The sequence below is a fragment of the Athene noctua genome, chromosome 2 (assembly GCF_965140245.1).
Source record: "Athene noctua chromosome 2, bAthNoc1.hap1.1, whole genome shotgun sequence".
Lineage (NCBI taxonomy): Eukaryota > Metazoa > Chordata > Aves > Strigiformes > Strigidae > Athene > Athene noctua.
Window position 1 is genome coordinate 153,827,086 of NC_134038.1, and position 26,160 is coordinate 153,853,245.

Sequence of the window (26,160 nt, forward strand, 5' to 3'; positions counted from 1 at the left end):
ACTTGCCTTTGCACCAAGGCTGGGCCAATTAGCTGTCCCTCAGCAATAACCTATTTAAGAAGGGGAACCTGAGAGGAGCTGTGAAGAGAACATCTGTGTGAACACTGAGGCCAGTGAAAAGGAGGAAGAAGGGGGGAAAGTGTGCCAGAGCAGAGCCCCCCTGTATCCCATGGTGAGAGGGCAGGGCTGCCACCCATGAAGGTCACTGGAGGAGCAGAGATTTGCCTGTGGAGGGTCCCCAGGACTCTGTGGGAAGAAGCAGCCCCCACAGTTGTAGCTTGGTCCTGGAAGAACTGCAACACATAGGGGTGACCTACACCACAGCATCTCGAAAAGAATGCATCCCGTGGGGAGAGTTTGTGGAGGACTGTCTCCCATGAAAGGGACACCACGTGGAGCAGGAAAAGAGTGCAGAAGAGTGATGCCCCCTGCTTTGCAGGATGAAGCAGTGGACTGACTGCACACCCCACCCCCCCCCTCTATCCCCTGCCTCTGCACCACTGGGATAAGAGGTAGAGTGATCAGGAACAAAACTGAGCCCCGGGAAGAAGGGAGGGGTGCAGGAAGGCATTTTTAAGATACAGTAATGCTACTCACTGTCCTGTTCTGCCTGTTACATGTCTGTTAGTGTTTTGAATTAAAGTGATGTGGGTTTTTTTCGTCCCCTAATGAGCCTGTCCTTGCCCTGTGACCATAATGGGTGAGACACCCCTCTCTGTTCTTATCTCCATTCCAGAGCCTTTTGATTCACTTTTCTCCTTCCCAGCGCTGGGGGAAGGGGTCACTGAAGGGCTGCGCGGTGCTCACTTGCCCTCTGTGCTCAAACAATGATGCTACTTTATCAAGTTTTTGTGGTTTTGTTCTAAGTTATCTTTCTCCTCTGAATAGATTACTACAGCTACTTTCATTTTACAGTTTGAAGAGATGGGCTTCGGGTTTTTTTCGTTTGGGCTGTGTTTTTTGTTGTTTTGTTGGTGTGAAGTGTTGGCTTTTTGGTTTGTTTAGTTTGGGGTTTTGAGGGGTGTTTTTGTTTTGTTTGGTGGTTTGTTTTTTGGTTGGGTTTTTTTTTTTCATTTTGTAAACAGAAGAAACATGCAGAAGTGATTTTTGGGAGTATACAGCTGAGCCCTCCTATTAACTTCCAATCACTCACATACTTACTGATTACATTTTTATTGTCAGAAGTACTTCTCATGCCTATTTTCAGCACTTCTAAACTGACCTTTTACCTATACCATATGTTTCTGGTGAGTTCTGCTACATTAACCTGCCTGCTGGGCAGCTGAAAGCCACTCTAGCTTCACATAGAGGGAAACAAACCCAGACACTGAGAAGCTGGTTCTAGTGGAGGGAAACACAGTGAGTGCCAGTCCCGCGGGAACACGGCTCCTTTGTGACTAATTAGCACGCTGAGTCAGTTGACGGAGCTGCAGATACCAGGGCTCCACTCAAATCACTAAGGCAAGAACAGAGAACGGCTACTAGAAGCTGCTGAAGAGAGATGAGGTCACTGAGTTAAACTAAGCTATGACAATAGACTGCAGATTTCAGTGTGCATAGCTACTGAACACACCAGCCTTTGTCACTCGTGGAGCTCTGACAGAGGGACAACTTGCTGTGGGAGCTGTTAAAGGGCCCAAATGTCTGCAGGCTTGCCTTTTCTACCCCTAAATCTCCACTTTCTGTAAGACCCCATGAGGCATGATATATTCTATTTGTATAAGACAAATGAAATTAGGCTGCTGAATGCTGGCAACCACCAGCTGGTTTTCAGTTTGGTAGTTCATCTTTTCTGTCAGAATAAGCTCCAGTAGGAAATTATTTGAAGTTGGTTGCCTATTGATGAAGTTTCAGAACACTCAACCAGAAGGGGATCTCCACCAAACATATTTTAATTTGAATTCCTAATGCCCTCATCACTTTTTCTCCAAATGTTAGACACATCTAGGGAGAGCTAAAGTGAAAAACAGTGGAACTGTGTTAGCTGTCCTTTCTGACTGGGAACCACCTCCCTACCTAAAAATTCTGACAATGTTTGAGACACTCACGTCCATCCCAGCCTCCTGTTTTGCTGATCACTCTTCTTGTTTCCCTACTCCAAGGCTCTTGGCCTCTTCCTGCTCCTCTCTAGTCCTGCTCAGCCAAAAACCACAAAGCACAAGAAACACTGAGTTCTCTTAAGAAACCTCACCTAAGCCCAAAGCAGCAACTACAGCTGAGCATCAGAAATCACAGTACAACACAGGCTTTTGCTCTTCATCAGGATAAACCAGGGCTGTCCCTAGAAAACAGCAACTTCACCTACTCACTACACCAACCACCATTTCCTCCTCACAGCCCATACCGCCCCGTGTATCAGTATCTGTCTGTTCACAAGGTGAACTGAGGACATACTCAGACAGTCAAGATAATACACACGTCGATCAAAAGCACAAGCTAAGAGGTATGTTGGAACTGAGCTAACAAGAACAGCCTGCGGAAGTTTTGGCATCTTAGGAAGTATCTACTGGGTGTTTGTGCACTAAGATTTTACAAAAAGATTTCTACCTTGGCCAGCTTTAAGCAAGTTCCTGTCCCTACTAGGAACAGCTGAAGTCATACTTGTGATACAAGGGCACCCTATACCAAAACTCAAGTCTCTGCTTTAGAAGATTAGAGCACTACTACATGCCAAAGAATGGATGACCAGAAAACACAACACTAAGAACAATGCTTTTTTCCCCCCAACTTCATTCTAAATACAACTGAACATCCATTTTTGCTGATACTTTTCCTTTACGTTTTATATGCTTTCTCATTTGCATTCTTAAATTAGCATCCTTCTTTACACTGCCGTGCAAATATATGCATTTCACATCAGTCTGCCACCTAAACAATCTAAATAGATGCTAGAGTTAAAAGAAAGGTGAGGAAAGAGAAGTAGGACCATACATGAAGGCAGTATTCAAAGTGGTAGTCTAACAAGTTACCCAGTGAAATACATAATTTATGTTCAGTATGGATTCACATATTCCTGCTGTTTTATACTAACCTTATCCATCTTACATCTTCTGTTTCCTAGTTTATTTAATAATTTCAAAGGGGTTATGGAAAGCCTAATAACATATGACAACCTTCTTCCTTTTATTTCTGCTGATCCACAGAAAAACATTACACTAAACTTAGGAGACACTGATCTCCTATGCAGTAGCACATTGCCAAAGTTTTGTATCACTACCAGACAGGCCTGAGTTCTTCCTGTTAAGATTTCTACAATGTTGTATCACAGTTTTACAGGTTTTGATTACTGAAGAAAACTTAGAAGTGGTAGTAAAAAGTATTCTATAGTACACATCATTTCTACCAGATCTACCTCAAACTGACCTTTTATGCCTTTTTCCTTTCTGTTCTATCCCTAACACAGTTTATTATCCTCTGGGTTGCTTTTCCATCGTTTGTCTTCCTTCTCTTGGCTCAGTAAGCCTAAATAAATTGTCATTTATACAATTCATTTAACGATTTTATCACCACTAGTTGGACAGTAGAGGCAAGAGTTAAGGGCAAAACCAGCCCGGAAAGTCAGAGTACAGCCTTGAGAGATTAAATATTTATTTCCTCTACCAGGACTGAAGATGATAAACAAGTAAATCACTGAAGTCAGTGCCTAGAATGGCACTCAATGTATTCTTAAAAATCGTGAGCAGCTTAACTGTTGACTCCCTGCAGCAAAGAATGCCACAGGTAGCACAAACAATTTCCTTTTGTTAAACTTTAACAAGAGTCCCTTCTGTTACAACACAAATATGAAGCTTTTCAGTTTGCATTATTGCTCACAGTTCCCCCTCTACTCCTTCTCTCTTGACCACTTATACCTGCTCTTTTTAAGTGCCCATTTTATGTATAACCTCTCACACCTACCCATTTCTATGAAGCAACTTTAGACAGTCCATGTCTGCTTTACTGCAAAGCAAATGCAAAAAAAGCATTAAGTAAGTAAGAGTCTTTACTACCGAAACATCCTCAATGTTGGCAAAAATTCTGTTACTAAAAAGTCTAACTTCTTGTCTTAGACATTAAAAGAAAAGGCTTTTGAGGACGGAAACAGATTAAGCCTAGGCAGCAGTATCTTTCTAGTTTCCTCAGAAACCTTGTCAACTCAGGCAAGAGCATTAAACAGCTGCCATTAGAAAGGAGGGAGGGAAACAGCTGCCTCTGCAATTAGAGCAGTATCTGTTCTCCTGGGTTAGATGCATGGGAAAGACAGGAATCCTGCAGAGGCTCGTACGGGGCCAGCAATAGGGCTGGCCTGACAGACCCACATGGTCACGGGCTACTTCTAAGCAAAGAATCATTAGCAGGCTCTCAAAGAGGGCCTCACTGCTCCCCAGCTCTAGATGAAGTCCAGTCCACAGTAAGTCTAATCAAAAGCCATCTCAGACATTAATGTGCTGCTTTGGGTCTCTCCAGCAGCCAAATAAAATAACATTAATGGGGTTAATGAGATACACTCTTTATCACCAGTGGTAGAGGTTAAAAGCAAACGCTTTTTTTTTATATGATACATCCATAAATCTATCAGGGTCTCAAGTTTCAGGAAACATGAGAAGAGAGCCTTCAAGTCTAAAGGGTTTCAAGAGATGTATTAAATCAGAAAAAAAACTAGAAGATAGAGAACAAATGTTCATGTCAACTTCTGACATTTTTTAGCTTTAGGCTAGGTTTTTACAGAACCTGTATTTATCAGAACCAAACAGAAACCAAGGAAGGCTAGGATTTCTCTATTCTTATATAATGGCACTGCATTCCTACATGTCACACAGTGAGGTGTCCACAGACAGTGAGGAGATGGTACTCTAAATCACAGCCTATCACTCAAGCACAGATCAGGTAAAATTCATTCCCACTACTAAGAAATTCCAGTGCTGGCCAGCCAGGACATGAAAAGCTTTAAGAGGCTGCACAGATGGGTTTTTTTTTTTTTTTTTTTTTTACACTAAAGCTTTAGAGAATCTGTCACCGAGATGAAAAAAGTCACAGCTTAAATCAGTTATGACCAATCGCTATGATCATTAACTATAGAGGGAACCAAAGAAATTTTAAGGATTTTCTGACATGTTGCAGGAAGTTCACCTTTTTGTTTAAACTTGAAAACATAAAAACAATTCAAAACATCTATTCTGGACAAAAATACAAATAATGGAGTCTCTTCTAAAAGGCTTTTCTAAAAAAAGACTGAAATAGTCAGAATTTTATTAAGAAAATCCTACAACACATATCCAACACAGTTTTTCCTGAGGTCAGTAAGCAATAAAATGAAAAGGCACTATCAGACAAAACACCTGACTTGCATTTAGATGCAACAAGGCCTCTTTGAGACAAGACTTCTCTCACATAAATAGAAAAGCTTGCTTTACATTATCTGAGCAATTCAATTTCTTGAATTACTTAATTTCAAATTTTTCTCTTTAACATCTGACGTTGGCCACACTTTAAGCAAAGACGTGGGCTAGGTGATATTGAAGGTCCCTTCCAATCTAAATTATCCCAGGTTTTATGTTTAGGTGTTCTACATGCATTTGTATCTGGTATCCTACAGCAGATTGTGCTATTAGTCTCAACATTTAAATGAAATTAATAAAAATGAAAACTAAGAATAAAAATCCATCAGTCCCTAAAACCCAAAATCGAGTATTTTTCTACATGCTATATATCCATGTTAGCTCACACTAAAACAGTTCTTGGTTTTCATGGCGTTGAGGAAAGCATTTCTCCATACATCACTAAAAGCACTTATTGAAGAGTCACATCTTGATTAAACTGCACATTTAAGTCTTCTCCATCCAAAAATTTCAATCATGAAGCAGGAAAAAAAGCAAAAATTAGTAAATTGGGTGTTTCTTATCTAAATGCAGTCTTACTCAAACAAATATTTTCAGATTTTTGTACCAAATGCTTTTAATCCAAATTCACTCAAAAAATTAATGCACATTTCAAATCCTTACAACTGCTTTAAAATACATGAGGTAACATATTTGCATGCTTAATTATAACAATAATTTTGAAAGAGCATTTAAATTATTCTGAAGCGTCTAATTTAAGGGTTCTTCCATCACTTTTGAAGCCACCTGGGAAAGAATGTAAACACTTCCAATTAGTTTCACATCTTAGCACTACAACTATCTTCCAAAATTATTTTTTCCCCACTTTCTTTTTATAGCAAGAAGGATTTGAAACTGCTACTACAGATATACGCACATCTATGTATGGGGTTTCTGTGTGTAAAATGTATATCTATATTCAGACTTGTACATATATCCACATATATAACGTGTTATCTGTATTTGATCTTTTTAAAGTGTCAAGTATCTTTATTTTGCAGATGACCAAAATTTTGCAACATCTTGTAAGGTCATATGTGAGAGTAAATGACAATATAATTATATCATAGATTAATGGACAGTTCAGTATATGCAGAAATATATGTCATGATATAACATCACATTAGAACTGAAACAGATTCCATATACCTTTATTATACTTTTTCTTTTCCCATTCCTGTGACAATAACAAGAGAGCAAAATAACATTCATTCTTTCTACAAAACGAAACTACAAATATGAATAGAGACTTTTCCCAGAAGCTCTATCATCTAGTCAGATTTGCCCATAATTCTAATATTCTCTTTCATTTCTGATATATTTTAATAATTAATGACATCACCTGGGAAAAGAGATTGTGACAGGGTAATTATGTGCACTTATGTAATCTCTTTTAATCACAAAACAAGCAGCAGTTTTAAATACTGAAAGATGTAACACTCAAACACTCTTTAATCTGCTTTAGTTTTTCCAGACTATAGCCACATAGTCTGATGAACTAACACGTAGCCTGGTATTTATTGCTTGCCAAGTATTTTCAAGCATCTTCCCTGAAGTACTAAACAACAGATTCCATATTTGTGTGTCCGAGTTCCCAGAACACCAATGCCCACTGCAGAGAGCGTGCAACGTGGTTAATCATAAAAGGACAACACCTTGGAAGTTACTGCAACATTAGATTGTTGCCTAGGAAACTGAATTAAGTCTCTCATCGGGCATTATACTTCAATAGAAGGATCACTAACATGCTCTTCAGAATACTGAAAAGCATCTGTCCTACAACTACTGTAATGATTTTGCCCAAATCTAGTTTACGATATGTATGCAGGCCGTAGAGATGGAAATCAAAATAAAGCATTCATGTTTTTTGCTTCTTAACAAAAAGCATGTAATGCTTATGAGGGTTGAATATTCAGTCAGTTATTTTTGTCTGCACTTAAAAGAAATCTATCCCCATCATAATTGAACAGGAAATTAAACAGGAAAAAAAAAATGTTTTGTCATTGGGTAATACACTATTATATTTACATCATTTAATGAGTTTTGAACCATGAATAAAAACATCTCAGGGTCACCAAAACATAACACTCTTTATTAAGACAAAAGGTTTCAGGTCTTTCATGACAAAATACAAAATATAGAAGTGCAACTTCTCCTAGAAAATAGGATCCATTGTGTTTTAAAAAAAAGGCAGAAAACAAAGTAGGTAGGTATTTTACATATACATCTTCATTCACTATATTCATGGTGCAATCCTGAACTTCAGTGAGAATGCAAGCACCTACAATAACTTATGGTAATACACAAGAAGTTAACTATATTAATATTTCAGAGTAATAATTAAATTGTCTGAAAAAGTTATATTATGCTTGCCTTTGAAAAATAATATACTCACATTTATTTGATCAAAACAGAAGAAAGTAAATGCCTACCATATAAAATACTACTAAGACTTTCTCCGGGGCTGTAAGAACCTTGTTACTTAACTGAAGTAATTTGCTCCCAAATTTCCCAACATTTTCAGGCTTGATACCATCATCTTTATTTTCTCCTCATATCACCTGTATGAATTGCAAGTTTGCAATACCTGACTACCCACCTCATTAACTATATTCATATCAAACAATGACCTAATTGAACATAGCCAAGATAGAAGAAAAAAAAAAGCCAAAATGGCAGTTTACATAGAGTAGTTGATTCTTTGCAAATGCATAACTATGGAAACTTTGTAGAAGTTTGGGGGGGGGGGGGGGGGGGGGAGGGGAAGAAGCTTTTTTTTTCCCCTACTTGTAATTAATTTTCATCATCCAGATGTAATGAGGAGGTTACATCTAAAACCTGAATTCAAAGTACTCCCACAGCATTTTCCTGGAGAAACTGGCTGCCCATGGCTTGGACGGGTGCACTCTTCACTCGGTAAAAAACTTGGCTTGGAGCAGAGTGGCTGGAAATCTGCCCTGCAGAAAAGGCCCTGGGGGTGCTGGTCAACAGCCGGCTGAATATGAGCCAGCAGAGTGCCCAGGTGGCCAAGAGCATCTGGGCTTATACTGGAAATCGTGCTGGCCAGCAGGAGATTGTCCCCCTGTATTTGACACTGGTGAGGCTGCACCTTCAATACTGTGTTCAGTTTTGGGCCCCTCATTACAAGAAAGACACTGAGGTGCTGGAGCATGTCCAGAGAAGGGAACAAAGCTGGGAAGGGTCTAGAGAATGAGTCCTGTGAGGAGTGGTAGAGGGAACTGGAGCTCTTTAGTCTGGAGGAGGCTGAGGGGAGACCTATCGCTCTCTACAACTACCTGAAAGAAGGTTGTAGTTAGGTGGGTGTCCGTCTCTTTTCCCAGATAATGAGTGATAGGATGAGAGGAAACGGCCTCAAGTTGCACCAGGGAAGGTTTAGATTGGATATCAAGAAAAGTTTCTTCACCGGAAAGGGTCGTCAAGCACTGGAACAGACTGCCCAGGGAAGTGGTGCAGTCACGGTCCCTGGAACTATTTAAAAGACATGTAGATGTGGTGCTTGGGGACACAGTTAAGGGGTGACTTGGCAGTGCTAGTTTATGGTTGGACTTAGTGATTTTAAGGATCTTTTCCAAACTAAATAATTCTATGACTCTGCTTTCTTTTGGCATCTGTGAAGAACTCACTATAGTTAGAGCTAGTACACACAGAGTCAGCTATGGCATAGGAGGCACAATATAGCTTTTATAAAGAGAAGTGGTACTTCACAAACTTATAAGAGCTCTCTGCAAAACAGCAGTGCAGAAGGTAAGTCAGCTAATCGAGAGCAGTTAGATTTTTCACATAGTTATCAAGAAGGGATTCTACAGGAAGGAAGGTACCATAATGATAAAGGCATGAAGGAAGAGACACCACCCTGGAGAGTGCACGCTAGATCCACCATCACTGCACAGGAAGCAGGTTGTCTCATGGCTTTATCAGGTCAATTTTCAGGAAGCAGTGATGTAACAAAGAAAGAGATTATCAATAATTACAGATGTGATAGATGACATAATAAAACCAGAGTTATGCCACTATAAACATATGCTGCATCTGTGCTGTTATGCCTTATTCAACTCAAAAGAACTGCAACAGAAAGGCACTGAAAGAGAAAACAAGAACAATAAAAACTGTGGAACCGAGTGTATACAAGCAAGAATTCGACCAGGACCCTTACCCGGGATGGTGGGGAAGAACAGCAGAGGACAGGCACACAAGAGAGCTGTAAAATGAAGACTGGGCAGTCAAGAAACTGAAATGAAGGCTCACCTCTCTAACACAAGATATAGCAAGCATCAAGTTATCAGGCAGTCAGTCCAAAATAATTTTGCATAATGAAGCGTTACTACAGAACACTGTAGCTTCTAAAGGCTATGCGGATTCAAAAACTAATCAGATAAGCTGTAGGAGAACGGGGTGATGGGGAGACACTGAAGACACCATCTGCCTCAGCTGGCCCTAAACTGCAGAACTGCTGACAGCAAGGGGGTCGTACTGAAGGAGTTATCATGGCACCTTTGTCCTGTCCTTACTTTCTTCTCAGGCGTCTGCAAACACATCACTGTCAGAAACGAGTCTTTGGTCTGACTTACTGGAGTCATTTTCTGATTACATTAGAAACCAAATCTGCAGAGTCAACAAAACATGATTTGGGAAACTGCTGGTTCTTTAAGTTTTGTTGAAGAAAGCAGTTTTCTTGCTCACCAGTGCGCTTTTAATTACTTTCATAAACCCTGGATGATCCACACTCCCAGACATTCACAATAAAGTTTTTGTATTACTGCTTCACTGACAAAACCTGAAAATGATCCAGATCTTGTTATAAGACTTGGAGAGACAGCTACCAACTGAAGACATTTCATACTACAAATCACTCTTTTAAAAAGTCATCTAAAATAAAGATTGTTTTCTGCCTTTAGTGAGGCTAACATTTCAGTGTCTGTTAAGCTTCTATAAAAGCTGATCATGCACAACAGTGACTTGCATATTCAGCAGAATGGACTCTACAGAACTTGATTCTGGAGATGCTCAGAAGATCAATTTCTGTGCCAGTGAAGGCACGACTACAGCTTTTCTAAAAAGCACTTCTGGAATACAGAGCTTCAGATATCTACTGATGTTACACATGTTCAGTGGTTACCCAGTGCCAGAACTCTTTTTTTTCTTACGTATAAATACTACTGAGTACTGAAATTTAAATCTTTCATTTGCTCACAATCTCAAACTACTCAACTACTGGGACAGAAAAAAAAATAGTGTTTTCAAACTATTCTCAAATAGCTCACCCTTAAGAAAACAAAAACGGGGGAAGTAAAAAAAGCTTTCCAACCTTGAATAAAGTTGCTATAATTTTAAGTTCTACAAACGACTAAAATATACATCAAAACAGAGTAAAACTCTGAAGCCTAGCACTATTTGTGGCTACAAATGGAGACTATTCAAAAAATCAATATTCTGCATAGCACAATACGCCTCCAGTTCCCTTACACTCCTCCAATACAAAATTAACCAGCCAAAGAAAATCCCTCTGCAACAAAATAGATCTAAGTTGTGTAGCACTCTACTGCAGTAGTTCTGCAGCATCCTGAAATGTGCTTCCAACTATTTTAGTTAGTAACTTGTCATAAACCACACTTTGTATTGCTAAACTTTTAAATTTTGCTGATTTCTTAGCTCTTAAACACAAAAGGAAATACAAGAGGAAGCTTAACGTTTTGACAGGTAATTTGAGATAGCTGGGTATGCAGGAACAAGATGTAAGATAATTCACGCAAATTTTGGAAAAGGACATTAAGCTAGGAACTTCTGTTAAAAACAGCCAGTGATATAACACCAATGCTAATGCCCTAGTATCACTATCTCTTTTCAAGGACAGCAGCAAGATGAGCTCTCAGCAGCAGTTTGCTTGTACCTCCCAGAACATCTGTTTCATACTCAGGCACACAAAGATTAATTTGAAATTCATTCAAGTAAACATTTTATGCAGGATTAACAGTTAGTACTTTTTTCATGCCATAAAAAGTTAGACTACTAAAAGCTACAGTCCAGTCATCTCACAGGAGGTGGACTTCATAGTCCTCTGAGACCACAGGCTTCAGCAGACATAAGGCTCTAATTAAAGTGATCTGCAAATAAAACCTTCAATCTTTAACACAAGTTAAAAGTAACACGTTTCAATGTCATTTTTAGATTACTGTCTTGGGGAGTGGTAAGCAAGTACTTAGCATGGGAGTGGTAAGCAACTATACAGCATGAAACGAATTACTGAATAGATATTCCTGGAACCTTTAAAAAATACCAACACCACCTAGAAATCAGTGATTGCATGACAAATGAATATTTACAAGTTAGTATAAAATTACACAAATACCAATAGCAGCAATAAGATGCCTACCAATATATTATCATTAGTGCCAAAAGCTTTCAATGTGTTCCACTTCAGCTGCTGGGGGGCAGCGGAGGAGAAAGTATCTTTTACTTTTTGGTCTTAAGAAAAAGGAAGTTATACTTCACTTACCAGTTCCTATATAGGATTTAAAGCGTCCTGATAGTCTGTTGACAAAGGCACCTAAAACATCTAATCCCAGCAATGCTACCTGTTGAAACAAAAGCATTAGATATACAAAACAGATCACTAAAGAATTCTTTAGAATATATTTTAAAGACATTAGACATACATATGCAAGCATGCTGAAAGACTGTATCTAAACATAAAGATAAATTAAAGTTCCAATTAGAAAGCTGATAATTCCTTGAAAGCTTTCATTAAGACAAAGTTATCAGAATATGTTTGGAATGGATCAAGTATATTTACACATGCCAGAGCAGTTCAGATTTTTCAGTATTTGTCTTAAAATAGAAAGAAAATAAGTATTGAAAATGCTAAAACATTGGATTTCTAACTACAAATGATTAAAATTCAAATTAATAATTATGAGGACTACGGAGCTGGAAGAAACTCTTTTTTTTCTTTCTGGGCCATATATTAGGACTGCAGTTCTGTCTCTCATTTTCTTTAAAAGATTACTCTAGAGGTCTAACTCAGTATTAACTGGAGAATCAAAATTCCTTTGAAACAGGTACCAGTAAGGTTTGTTTATGCCTTACCAACTCTACCAAGTTTCTGAACTACTGAAGAAAAGTCAAAACACAATGCTTTAACAACAACAACAAAAAAGGGGGGATGCAGTTACCAGACTCAGAAAAAGCAAACAATTGAAAATGCAAAACTAAGCCCCCAAACATAAGTACTAATACAGACTGGAAAAAAAACATGGTTTAAACAGTTTCCCAGATGCTAAGAGCTTTTTTCAGTCCAGCTACTTAGCTCATCCACTATGGTCATTACATTGTTTTCCAAACTCCCAGAAGAAAACAACTGAGAGAGGCTAATACCATCTTCCCTACCAGTTCAGACCACACCATTTGTCCACCTGCTTGTTAAGCTAGGGAAATTTTATTTCTCTTCATTTGCTCTTGTTCAAAATAATTAAAAAAAAATTATCAGAAAACAAAAGGAAGTTGAAAATATTATTGGGATTATGAGGTATTTCCCATCTATGAACAGAAACTAGATGAGAGGACAATATCCGCCAATAAAGAAACAAAACCATGATCAGAAATGATCAATTAAACCAAATTAACAAGTCAGAACACTGTTTTTAGCCCCTAACTACCCTGCATACAGTTCCAAGACTTCATTTTTTAATTTCCTACGTTCATTATGAACACCAGAACCTGTATTTTCACATCTTGTAATTAACTTTATTTGCTGCCCATTAAGGTGCAAATGCCAGCAGAAGGACCTCCGGAAGCTTGAGCATTCATAAGAGTTCTTCCTCTTCTTTATTTTTCCCCATGAAGACACGAGCAGAATTATTCCCCTCTATTAGCTAGTTGTTTTCACAGAACTTGGAAGCACATTTTCTTGGACGACTCTCTTTCCTTAAGATCCTTATCTGTCACAATTGTCCACACTAGACAACAGGCCAAAAAAAATTTGACTGGAGATGAATGTGAATACACATGGCCCACGCAAAAAGGATCACAGGAGCCTTGTTTCCACAGGAAACTAGACAAATAAGGTCACCATAAAATCTAGGATCTTAAACAACTGCATAATTAATCAGATTTTAATAAATTCACTATTAGTACAATAGATCTACTTTTAAACAGGAGGTAAAAAACTTGGTTCCAAGTTAGTATAAGTTACTTGGAAATTTACACAGTTTTATTACATACTAAAACAGAGAATAGCAAACATAAGTGGGTGGCATCACTGGCTCAAATTAATACTGGCTCAAATTAATATAGTGCCAACAAGTGACTGCATCTACAGTTTAGGATAAGAAAACAGAATGCTATAATTGATAACTTACTCAGACAAAAAAAATGTAAGTGAGCTTTTATGGTAATGTCAAGGCTTCCCAAAAGCTCTTTCCTTGAATGTTCTTTTCCAGATTGTCAAACTATATGAGACCTGAGACAAAACCTTGATCTAAAAAGTAATGCCTGAAAGGAATTAGAAAATCATTCTGGACATACTTTGTCTTCCTATGCTTCTGTTTCCTGACTACAAGCCCCACCTTAGACTTGTCTTCCAGTGACAATTTTTAAGATACTTTTCCCATGCAAGTATTTTGAGATTTATTAATCCACAAACCTCAGCCTTTCCTTCTGTAAAGGTACTTCCAGAGACTGTCTCTCCTCTCCTCACATTTGATTACCTATTTAAAATTTCTCTTGAGGACTTCTACCACTATGAACAACAGCAGTGCAGAGATTTTTAAAAAGGAAAGGACACATGGCTGTTTTTTACTACAGCTTTACTCTTCACTAATCCCAAAGAAGAGTTCTGAGTAAGATGAAGAGTATTTCTTGATTAATTCCTCCAGTGCTTAGCCTCTAGAGTTTGGGGGCGGGGGGGGGGGATTCTTTTTTTTTTTTTTTTTTCCTTTTTGTTGAGGGGAGGGAACGGTTTGTCTTTAAAGTGTAAAACAGTGGCTGTATGGAATATTTGAACTTCCATATACCTAAGGGTCAGAGGCTTGATAACTACCAGATAAACAGCTACCATGACTGATGTTGCCAACAAAGAATCTCATCACTTGTATTTCATTTGCGTAAGAATATTTTATTTTGATCAAATGCAACCACTGAGATAATGTCTTCATATTTCATATTTTTTTATCCCTCACTGTGAACAGGTAAAGCTTAATCACTTCTAATGATGCAAGTCACATTTATCTTGATTAACCATTCAAGTAGTTGTCAATATGGTGTTGGCTTTTTGTAACCGTCTATCAAAGATTTGCTTAATGAATGCAGTAGGGGTTCTGCTTCAATAACTAGTATACAAAAGCCACTTCAGTAAATACTATTAATTAAAATATGCTGATGAGAGTTTCATCTTGTAATGTCCTTAGTGTATGAAAATATACAGTTGTCATAGTTTAAACCTGGCCAGGAGCAAAATACCACACATCTGCTCGCTCCCCCTCCCACATCCTATGGGATGGGGGATATAATTGGAAGGGTAAAGTGACTCGTAGGTTGAGATTAAAACAATTTAACAAATGAAATAAATAATTGTAATAATAGAAAATACAACTGGGTAATGCACGATGTGATTGCTCACCACTCACCAACCATTGCCCAGCCCATTCCCAGCTAGCAATTCCAGTGAAGAGAGAATCCCAAAACCTCCATGCCAGAAGCGAGAGCACGCTCCATGCTCAACCCTCACCTAGATACTGGGCATGACCTTACATGATACAGAATACCCCTTTGGCCAGCTTGGGTCCCTCCCTCTCAGCTTCTTGTGCACCTGCACACTAGCAGGGCATGGGAAGTTGAAAAGCCCTTGATTTCTTAGCAACAACTAAAAACATGAGTATATTATCAACATTCTTCTCATACCAAATCCCATACTGAATCCAAAACACAGCACTTTGCAGCTACTAAGAAGAAAATATTAGCTCTATCCCAGCTGAAACCAGGACAGTTCAGACTGCATGGGCTGAAAAAAAGGTTTCAGAAATCACCTAAGTCAGAGTAAGACATAAGACCAACGCTGTCTTTAAGACATGCAAAAGCAACAAACACTGCTGTGAAATTCTCATCACTTTAACAGCTACTAAACAAGAATCTTTACAGGGGAGAGGTAAGGGAATAGGTTACTATGGTCTTAAAGGAGCAATCCTCTATTTACAACATGACAGTTATTCTTTAGCTCATACAAAATCCTCTATGGTCTTCAACTTCGAAAGGCTAACAGGCATAAAATGTCATGGTATCTGCAGAGTGAGAAAGTATGATGTGACCTCAGGCTGGAAGTAATGGTAAACTGCTGTAGCTACAAGATTGGCTCTCACTCCACATTTCAAAACAAGTGAGCTGAAGCATACCACTACAGAGTATACCATGTAAACTACGTCCTATTGTTTTTGTAAATCAATCTTAACATTTCTCTTCTTTGATACATGGTCGATGTTCTGAGTTTCAGCATGTCCTGGTAGGTATCACCCGTGCAGTACTCAAGCAGCCGTCTGGAAGGAGTCCTTGACATGGGGTCACGGGAGCAGCATTTAAAAAAAGAAAAAAATCACCAACTCGAGGCAGAACTGGTCTGCAAGAAAAATGTTCCAAGCTCTCAGGGACTGTGTGGGACCATGTACCAACACAGGCTCTCCACCACAAACAGAAAAACCTCTCACCATCATTACAGCTGTTTACCCACTAGCTTCAGTGAGGGATTTATTTCTTCTGCGATTAAAATCACTGAATATGTTTCTTACTTGGCATTCATGAGGCCCTTTGCCTGCTGCCTAGAAAGAGCCTTTGTATGTTGAGACCAATTCATCAGCTTGCTATTGTTTGATGCATTTAAACACTACTTTTGAGGTTCACAGTGAAAAATAAATTTAGGCTTACTTGAGCTGCAGTTGGTTAGTTGTGGAGCTACCCTTAAACAAGCCAGTGTTTAGGACTGTCTTTGACTTCTCAGATCACAACAGAATTGACAATCCAATTGAGAAATATTTTATCTGTTCTGGAAAGGACCAGACTCTTTAGTCAAATCAAGATGTTCCAACCAAAATGTGATTATGAATTGAGCCAGTAATTAAGCCTATTTCTTGCTCTGCAGCTTGTTCCTTTTCCAGCTCTCCTACATACTGTTTCCAGCACTACCACTGCTCTTCTGTGGGCAACTTCCAGGCATCTAAGCCTTTGCTAGGAAAAGAAATACTGTTCTTCAAACCATACCTGGTTAATCATGCATGCTCACTATTATTCTCACTGTGATTCTGTAATTCCCCATCCCTGTGGGGGACATCTAGAGGCAGGATACTGCCAGGAAATCATCTCTAGTTACATAGGTTGCCAAACAACCTTAATACCAATGTCCTTGGATTTGGTCATAGGATCTCTGAACTGTATATGAAAATACAGATTTTGCAGATCACAACCTGCAAACTAGTCATGAGAATCTAATGGAGGAATCATTCTACTCCAAAAGAATGAAGTTAGGAAATTGGACTTTCTGTCACCATGGGGACAGCTGTGGTATCACTAAGAATCAACTGACAAACACAAAACAGCATGCCAAACAACTACACCTACAAGAACAAGCATCGTTCCACCACTGCAAGGCTGGAACAAGACATGCAAGAACATAATGAGATTTTTTTTTCTTATGTATTATCAGCCAAACCCAAAGGTCTACTTTCTCAATTCTCAAATAACCTCAAGCACCTTGCAAGTAGCTAAACGTGAAAGAAAAACATGTATGCATGTGCAGTCTCTTCTGTTTCACCTCTTGAAGCTTCTTATTCCTAGTTCTCTTGATTCATCCCTCTGAACATGCTGTTTCTCTCCTATTTCACAGGATACTCAAGCACTTTTTGCTCGCTTCCCGCTCCAGTTGTCTCCACATCACCTACTTCACTGAGATCTACCCAAATTCCATTCCCTCCCTTAATTCAAAATCTTGCACAGATATCAAAACCTTCCCTATCTCCACTGACAGAAGGAAGCTTCCATTTTCCTGGGTTGTCTCTTCAGTCCCAACCAGGTCATCTTCAGACTGCATTCTCCCTTGTACAAGAAAATGCATTGCTGCAGTCCTCCCACTCAGCATCAGTTGGGCAGCTGCCTCTGCTGACAGCAGCCAAAACTGCAGTCCCAGCTGCTGAAGCTACCACACGTCATCTATACTTTAGATATTTTAGCTGACAAGAAAGCGTTGTTTCCATTCTCTTGCTTCTTTCATCTTCAAGGGTATAAGCAACACACCTCCAAAGATGTGTACAACTTTTTTTTTTTTTTTTAAAAAACATATATCATATAACTTCATTTTGCAAGGAGAGGGAGAGGTTGCTGGTAATCTAACATATTCTTCAAGCTCATCAAATTGAGTTACAAGTTCTTTAAGAAATGCAGAGCCTCCTGTATCTAAAAATGCAAGTTTTGTGAGTTCAAACCAATGTTTTGCGACTATAATTTGGACTACAACCTAAAATTCTCCTGAGAGCATCAAATCTTTGCTAGTGTTAAAACTACACATCAGCTGCATCCCTTACGCTCTCAAAAGGGGTGTAGACTACCCAACTTCTTACAATAATCTTCCTTTCATAACCCTTCTGTGATGGCCAACCACAAATCATTTCAGCGTCACAGTGCGAGTAACCACACTACCAGAGGATTACTGAATGAATCACCCATATTTATCCAGAGACTGACGAGTAGTTCAACACTGAAAAGGCTTGGTTTCTTCAGAGGTCCTTCTCAACAGGCATAGATCTGGGAGGTCCTTGTTATTTTGACCTCTCCTGTATAGCAGCCAAAACCAGCCAGCATAGTGCGTTCATAAAAATTTTAAAGCTTATTAAAAAAAAAACCAAAAAACCGCTTTACTGCCCCTTCCTCATGATGGGAACTATAACATTCCTCTCCCTAATTAAGAAGCATTTCGCCAGTTTTGAAGAACACGTTAGTGTAACACTCAAAATTGTTACTGGAAAAATGTTTACAGCCTTCTATTATTTTAGAATCTGTCATGATCTCCAAACTGACCTGAGTTCACACTGAAAGTGCGACCTCCGAATTGTCCTGTATTCTGCGGACAACAATACAGTGATCAGTATTCTAAAACGTGGCCTGTACTGCCTCCAGCTTGATCCGTTATGGGAGTATCTACAGTTTGCTCCTTATGTACAATTAAATGTTTCTCACTTGACAACTGCCACAAATTTTTCATAGCTGTTGTTCCAAGGACAGTGAGCATACAACCATAGTATATGATACAGCAACACCCGACATTTAAAGAAATTTTCTTTTTGAGATTGTCTGGCTTAAACTTTATGTGCTGCAGTGGAAAAGTCTGAAGACAAAGCCTCTTTAAAAACAGAACTCAGTGGGAAGGCAATGAGATGTATGGTATTTCTCTTTGGAATATAGAATTAAAAAAAAACAAAAAAACCACCCCAAGCTTCCCCCCCCCCCAAAGAAAACTGCACTTGAAAGCCTTTCTAAGCATGTTGATGAAGCAAAACAAAGAAACACTTCATTTTAGGACTTAGTACTCCCAAAAGAATATCATTCTTTTCATGCCCAAGGTCTCTTTTTTCCCATTTCCTCTTATTTAAATTGCATTAAACATAAAGTGACTCCCATTCTCTGCTACTTAGTCATACCCCTGCACTAGCTCTGCTATGAGGAAACAAGTATTCAAGCAGCTGTAACCCACTTTAGGAAACAAGTCCAACAAATGAACAAGAGAAAGAATTTTGTCAGTCAGATCTCTTCCCTGAACCCGTTTACTGTGCAGCCTCACAAGCACTCGCATCAGAGCAACGAAGGCAAGATGCAACATCAAATTCAGCAGCCAGGGAACAAAACTGCTTAAATCAGCAATCCCAGTAAAAAACACACGTGCACTGACTGCAGTGAATTCTGTTCCAAAGGATGCACCTCTCCTCTTGCCCACTGCACAGAGCTTGAAAAGGGTCTATCTTCACACCCAAATCAATCAAACTGCAGGCTGAGAGACAGCCCTGTTCTCCTTGACTTGCAGGCATATTCAATCTGGTGCACTGAAATCTCCTGTAGCATGTCAAATCAGCTCATTGAAACACTGGAAAATTAATTCAACATCAACAAAAACTTAATTGCCTCAAGAACGAGACAGTGAGAATGCCTGGTCACAGGAGAACCAGAACTGCTGTTTAAACAGGGACTACAACTAGGTTGGATTACAAAAACTGAAACTGCAAAACAACTGAGAACTGCCAATTTCACCTCTGGAGAAGATGCCTGAGAGTTTGAGACCATATGTTCCACATTTCTAATTAAAGGCTGGACAAAATTAGTTTTAATTAAACTTTAAGTAATTAAAACTTCTTGCAAGTTTCCCTTGTCTTCTGGAAATCTGCTTGATTATTTGGCTAACATTCAATAGTGTATTTAACATTCTATGAACATAAATAATACATGAAAAAAAACTAATTATTATTCAAGAAAGAATCACATCACTGAGCTTGAAAACTAAAACTAGATTCATATATGGACAGGTCGAACCACATTCTCATTACAGAGAAATAAGGGAAGTAGCTCCCACATAGCCAAGATGAAACAAACAACTTGAAAAAGCGAATAATGAAATTCAGCAAAGAGGTCAAAGTCAAACATTTCTCATCCAAAGACATTTAAATTACCACTATTTGCTAATAAAGACTAAGGAAATACCACAATCTATACAGTAACTGAAAAATAAAGGTTGAGATGGGTCCTCTTCATTCCATTTTTCTGTCCTGCATGTTACAGTCCTACAACTCACTACAGCGTTTGCCTTTTGTGTAACATACATTGGCCCAAGAGTTCAACTTCAGATCCAAAACAACCCACACATTTTCTTCCTAAGGAATGCTACTTAATCACATGCCCCACATCCTGCATTTGTGCATTCAATTATTCTTACTAAAATATAGGACTTCTCATTTTTTTTTATTTCTGAACTTTCCTTTTTTTCCAGACCTCAGTATTTCCATTTTGTTCAAATAACTTTAAATTCTAGCTTCCACCTCACACATTTACACCAGTCAACGAAGTTACAACTGCTGCTTTCTCTTCGCAAGGACTTTAGACAAAACGTCCAAACCACTCTTCTGAACTATTTGCAAAATTACAGTTCAAATCTTCTCTTCCTTTCTGGAAGCTGAAAGCTCCTCCTGCTGGCCTTTTGTTGAACTAAAGACAAACCAAAATAAATACTTGCCAAACCAAGGAAATACAAAAATACAACAACATTATTGGTATTTCAGTATTTTTCAGTATTTGGTGTTGATACAAACAAAGCTAAGAGAAATCTCACTCTGCAGGAAGCACAGAGCAAAGGACAATTCCAAGGATTTGCCTAAAAGAAACATATTACCCACACTATCAGAAAGAGATAGCATGAAATCTGATTTTTAATTTGTATGGCAAAGAATCTGCTGCTTTTAATTAATAAACCAGAGATTATTAATTATTTTCTTACTGCAGTTGAGGAATACAACAAGATAACATATTGCCTATAAAGGTAAAAAATCCAAAGATCACCCACAGTTACAAGCATTACTGGTTACTCTTCTCACATAAAATTACCTTGAGAAACTACCAATATTTTAGCTATAGGTTTTTATTACCTCTGATCAGGTATGATTTGCATAAAGAACTGAAAGGCGGCTTTATCGCTTCTTTTATGAGGGTAACTATTAAATTTTGGTGGGCTTAACAAAACCCCACAACATTCTAACAGCCAAGAGTAGACTTGCAAAGCTCTACTTGAAAAGTAGTCTTTCTCCATCTCACATCTGTTTAGAAGTTCAAAGCAGATTTCCAGATTACATTAGTTAGACACTGAACAGTTTGAGCCACCAGATGTACAAAGTTAGATAATCCTGTGATTATTTCAAGTGACTATCAAGTACTATCGAGTACAAAAAAGACATTAAGAGATGCATTAATTAAAATTCATGTATACATAGATGAACACTCAAGTTAATCCAGTAAAGCCAGCAAATTTCTATCAGTAGTGATACCCCCAGAAAGGGGAATTAATTTACTGCTTAAAGTTCACCAGTCTGAACGCAAACATTACCACTGTTCCAATCTTCTGAGATTGCCAAATATTCCAGAGTTTGAAGAGAACAAATACCAGCAGAATAATACCATCACCCAACTCATAATACTTTGCACTCAACTTACCTGCTCCTTAAAAAGATCTCAGAATTCACTGAACTTTTTTTTTTTTTTTCTCCGCTATTCCTCACAGCCTTGGGAAAACAATCATTTGGGGCAGGGAAAAATCAAAAACACCCAATCAAAAAACACAACAACAAACAAAACCAAAACTCTGTGTTGCAGGAGGATAGACATCAGTCTCAACCAATATAAACGGTACCAGCACAGCAAGAAAACAATTTTCCGTTCAGTGAACAACTATTTCATTCTAATGAGATCCAAAATAAAATCTTAAATTATGCGCATCTTCTGGGTACTCCCTGGTGTTGCAAGATTCTCAACAGTGTTTGGAAGCTAATTTATCACTGGCTGCATACACATAGTAACTCAAGTCCCCATAATTCACCAGCCTTTAGAGAGGACTCATCCCTCTCTCTAGGTCACTCCCTGTGTTCGGCAACCAACTTTCACTAGAACTCTGTCCACCTGCAGATGAGTCAACATTCTTAATTCCACCTTTCTCATTTATCAGTAACTCAAACTGGTAATTGTGTTTTTCCACTTCAGTGAGCTATATGTACTCAGGAATTTTCCTATCTGCTTTCTTAGTTTGAAACTGCCAGATTCTTTACTAAACCACTATAAATAGCCACAAAACTTCAGAAAAGCAAAAGCACTATTTAGATAGCCAAAAATCTTTGAGACAAGTTAATTCAACCTTGCTGATAACAAGTCTATACTTGCTTACCGAACACCTATTGCCTTTTTCCCCCCCACTCGTTATCAAGTCTGCCAAATCAACCCTACTATTCCTATTCACTCTAGATCCTTTCCCTTCTGGTTATGGGAGGCAGAAACTTCCTAGCGTGGCATTTCATGGAAGGTTTTCTCTTCTGAGACATAGCATAGCACTGAGGCTAGAGCTACCAGATCTTCTCTTTCAGTATGGTCGGTCAGCAGAGTGCACTGCATCCAGGAACTGGGTTTTCACACGAAACTAAAGATAGGGCACGCCCAGGGCAAGTTACATTAATTATTCCCTCATTAACCATACACCAGTCACCTACAGTGGAAATAATGCTCGCCCTCAAAACTTCCTCCGGTATTCCCCACTTGTCACTCCAATTCATCTAGCTCAGCAATTCTGACAAATAAGCCAGTCGCCAGCCATTATCACTACTCAATTAAACAGCCACGTCAACAGGGAGGGACTAATTACTTTGCGACTCTGAAGATCTGCAGGACCTGTAGCAAGATACAGGAAGAAAGAGATGACAAGCAGAATTGTCTAAGTGCTCTACAGAGCCATTCCTCGTCAAAGGGTAACCAACAAATTGTTAAAAATACAGTAATCAAAAATAAAGATTACTTTTTTTCTTGAGAATACATGTAAGCCTGTGGTACTCATTACTTCATATTCTTTAGGCTCTAATAACAAACTCAGATCAAACATTTAAGCATTTAACACGCTTGCATAAGATAAAATATGCAAGTAAGATACAAACCACGGTTTTCCAGAATATTTTTGATGTGCCCTTTGAAGCAGCAGATGCTGGCAGCCAGCACCACAGACAGAAACAATGAACTGATCCCGAGCAAAACATCCAAGATTATGTGCTGTTGCAGTTAATGTAACGTTTATAACATGCTTTGAAATAGAATGTTGTATGTATGAAGAGCCACCAGTAAGTGCACATAGAGATGAGGTAACAGAAAGATGTTAATTATTATGCAAGATATTTTTTAAGACATTCAGAATCTGTAATACTCTTAACCTCATCTTGCATGACTGAGGCTGGAAGGGAACTGAATATTCCTCATTCACTCTACAGTCCCTACAGCCAAGGCGTTCTGTTACCTTACATCAGCAGCAAGCAGAGCCTCTTGCGTTATGAAAAAACACACTCTGCTAGGCAAATTTCAAGTATTAATGCCCAATTTTGTCAATTTAAAAGTGCAGCAAGAAACTTTTACATTACTCTGCTAAGTAAGTATCCAGTCCTCTTTACGCAAAAGCATAGTTAAAGATCTGTCTAGATTTCATAGTAATCAATGTGGATTTTAATTAGGAATTTAAAAGCAAATAAATTACACTTGTCCAACATATGTTATTTTCTCAACCTAACCTGACCCTTAATGACAGATATGCTTCCAAAAAAACCCTATCATACATGCAAATAGAGTTAAGCCTTATTATTTTCAGACCTCAAACTTAGCAGCGCTATGTGAAAACACAGGCAAGTACACAGGACCGTAAAGTAAGCGGGGGGGGGGGGGGGGGGGGGGAATTTCATTGACATACTGCCCTTACAAGTTACCTGTACGCCTGCCTCCTAAGTCTAAGCAAATAGAAAAATTTGCCTCACTATACCAAGTTCAAAGGCCCAAAGTGCAAGTCAATCATCTTACAAGGCAAGACAGCGAGATAAGGGAACAAACGCAGAGGGAAAAGGGCGGATCTCGCCCGGGTAACAGACCCGAGCTCAGCATCGCAGACCAACACCGCCACCCGACGACGGCAGCGCAGACCTGTCCCATCGAGGGGAAAAAAAAAAAAAAAAAAAAAAAATCGCTAATACGAATACGATTGTCCTTGATAATAAAACTACGGTGTCAATCGTAGTATTGGCTGACCAACGCCAGAAAAATTTACAAATGTTACAAGAGACGTGTGCAGGAGTAATCACTGGTTTCTTGTAACTCAGTCTAAAACGCACCAAAAAAAAAAAAAAAGGCAAAACGTGAGTCATCATTGGGCTGCTGTAAAGATACTATATAACTTCCCACGTACAGGAAAGTCACCTAAAGACAATATAAACAACTTTAAACTTACAACAGGAACCCCAAGCAGCAAATTACTCATTAAATCGTATGAAGTACACACGGTGTAATACAAACCGGGTGAAACTGCACTCTTTACGGCCTACAGCAAATAATGGCAATCCCACGAAACATTACACCAGAGTACAGAGACCATGGAATGGGAGTGGTAATAAAAGAAAAAAATCACCACCTATCTTGTTTCAGAGAAAGAAAAAAAACCCGAGTATGTAAAATAATTGCTGGTGGGGGTTTAATATTCTGTACAAAAACGTTCAACCAGCCATAAAAGCAAAACCAAAACCTCCGTTACTGGTTCTTTTAGGACGGAAGAAAAGAAACAAGGTGGTTTTAACCAACCCCTGCAAAATTTCTGAATTTCCCTTTGTGGCGGAAGGAATAAAAACTGGTATAAACGTAGTTTTATTTCTGCTCGGATCTGATCAAAAAGTAGTCCGGAGCGCTGTACCTCCCTACCATGATGAATCATGGTCTTCCTGCACCAAGCCCCGCCGACCAGCCTTACCTTAAAATTACTCGAGTTGACCCACGCTGTTAATTCGTCGATCACTTTGTCAAGGCGTTGCTGGTCCTGCTCCACATCGGGGGACCTCGCCGGGTCGCTCAGGTACTCCAGCAATTCCTGGCCGACCTGCATCCTGCGGCCCACGTCCTTCTGCTGCACCTGGTCGCAGAAATAATCCATGCCGGCAGGCTCCATCCTCGTCCGCTGCGGAAAAGTTTTTTCGGAGGCGAGCCGACCGGCTTCAGGCTCGGGAGCGCGGCCAGGGCAGGGGGAGGGCAAGGCCCGGCGAGGCGGCGATCCCCGGCAGGGCCGCTGCCCTCATGAAGCCGCCCCTCGCCCTCTCCGCCCCGGCTCCGCGCCCGGCGCCTCCATGCGCACACGCAGCACACGCCGCCGCCGGGGGCACGGGCGGCTGCCTCGGGCCTCCGCCTCCCCGAGCCCGTCCGCACGGGGAAGCCTGAAGGAGGACGGGGAAGCCGGAGTGGGGGGAGCACGTAGGGCTCGGGGGCCGCGGCGGGAGCCGCCTCCTCGGGCTCGGGGCTTTCCGGACGCCTCCGCGTCGTCCCAGGGGGGTTCCCGGGCGGGCTCCCTGCCGCCGCCCCTCCTCTTCCCCTGCCGAGGGGGGGGGGAACGGGCGAGCGGGAACAAGCGTCAAAGCTCGCCCCGCGGGGCGTTGGGGGCTGGCGGGCACCTCAGCGCAGGGCAGGCGGCCGGGTGGGCTGCGGGGACCCCCGCGGCAGCGGCCGCCGCCGCCCGCTCTCTCCTCCCGCCCGCAGGCGCCGGGGAGCGATCCCCAGGCCGCCTCTCAGCGCCGCGGGCACCGGCCCGTCCTCCCACGGAGGCAGCAGCGGCCAGGCCGGGGCGGGCCTCTCATGCTCCTCACGCCGCCGCCTCCGGCCCCTCCCGTTCCGCCCGCGGGGCAGCTCCGAAACTTCTCCCCGGCCGCCCTCAGTGCCGCTCGCTCCCCGTTCCCCGCCGCGGGCCGGACCGCGCGAGTCCCCACGCAGCCGCTCGCGCTGTCGCCGCGCCCGGCCGCGGCCCTAGCCCCGCCCCCGTCCCGTGGAAGTTGCGGCCCGTCCGCCCGTCCCCGTGTCCCCCCGCCCCCGCCGCGAGACGCCGCGGCCGGCGCCAGCCAGACTGGGCGTGGCGCGGCACGACCCGGCCCCGCCCACCGCCGCCTTTCCCCCGCCTCCCGCCGGACCGAGCGCGCGCCCGCCTCGCCCTGCCCCGCCCCTGCGG

At 40.6% G+C, this 26,160-nt stretch overlaps 1 protein-coding gene across 17 annotated transcripts in view; it reads right to left on the minus strand.

Annotated features, from left to right (window-relative positions):
• The window catches only part of CLASP2 (cytoplasmic linker associated protein 2), a 166,447-nt gene extending 140,565 nt beyond the window's left edge, over positions 1-25,882 (minus strand). For 9 of the 17 annotated variants that reach the window (XM_074900731.1, XM_074900733.1, XM_074900726.1 and 6 more), the window contains exons 1-2: positions 24,922-25,881; positions 11,872-11,950 (exon numbers count right to left, since the gene is read on the minus strand). In XM_074900731.1, coding sequence (XP_074756832.1) covers positions 11,872-11,950; positions 24,922-25,116 — 274 coding nt within the window. In that variant the 5' untranslated portion in view covers positions 25,117-25,881. Of the gene's footprint in view, positions 1-11,871; positions 11,951-24,921 lie in introns of all 17 variants that reach the window. The other 8 variants (XM_074900721.1, XM_074900728.1, XM_074900720.1 and 5 more) reach the window with 1 other exon arrangement.
• Between the last annotated feature and the right edge of the window lie 278 nt (positions 25,883-26,160).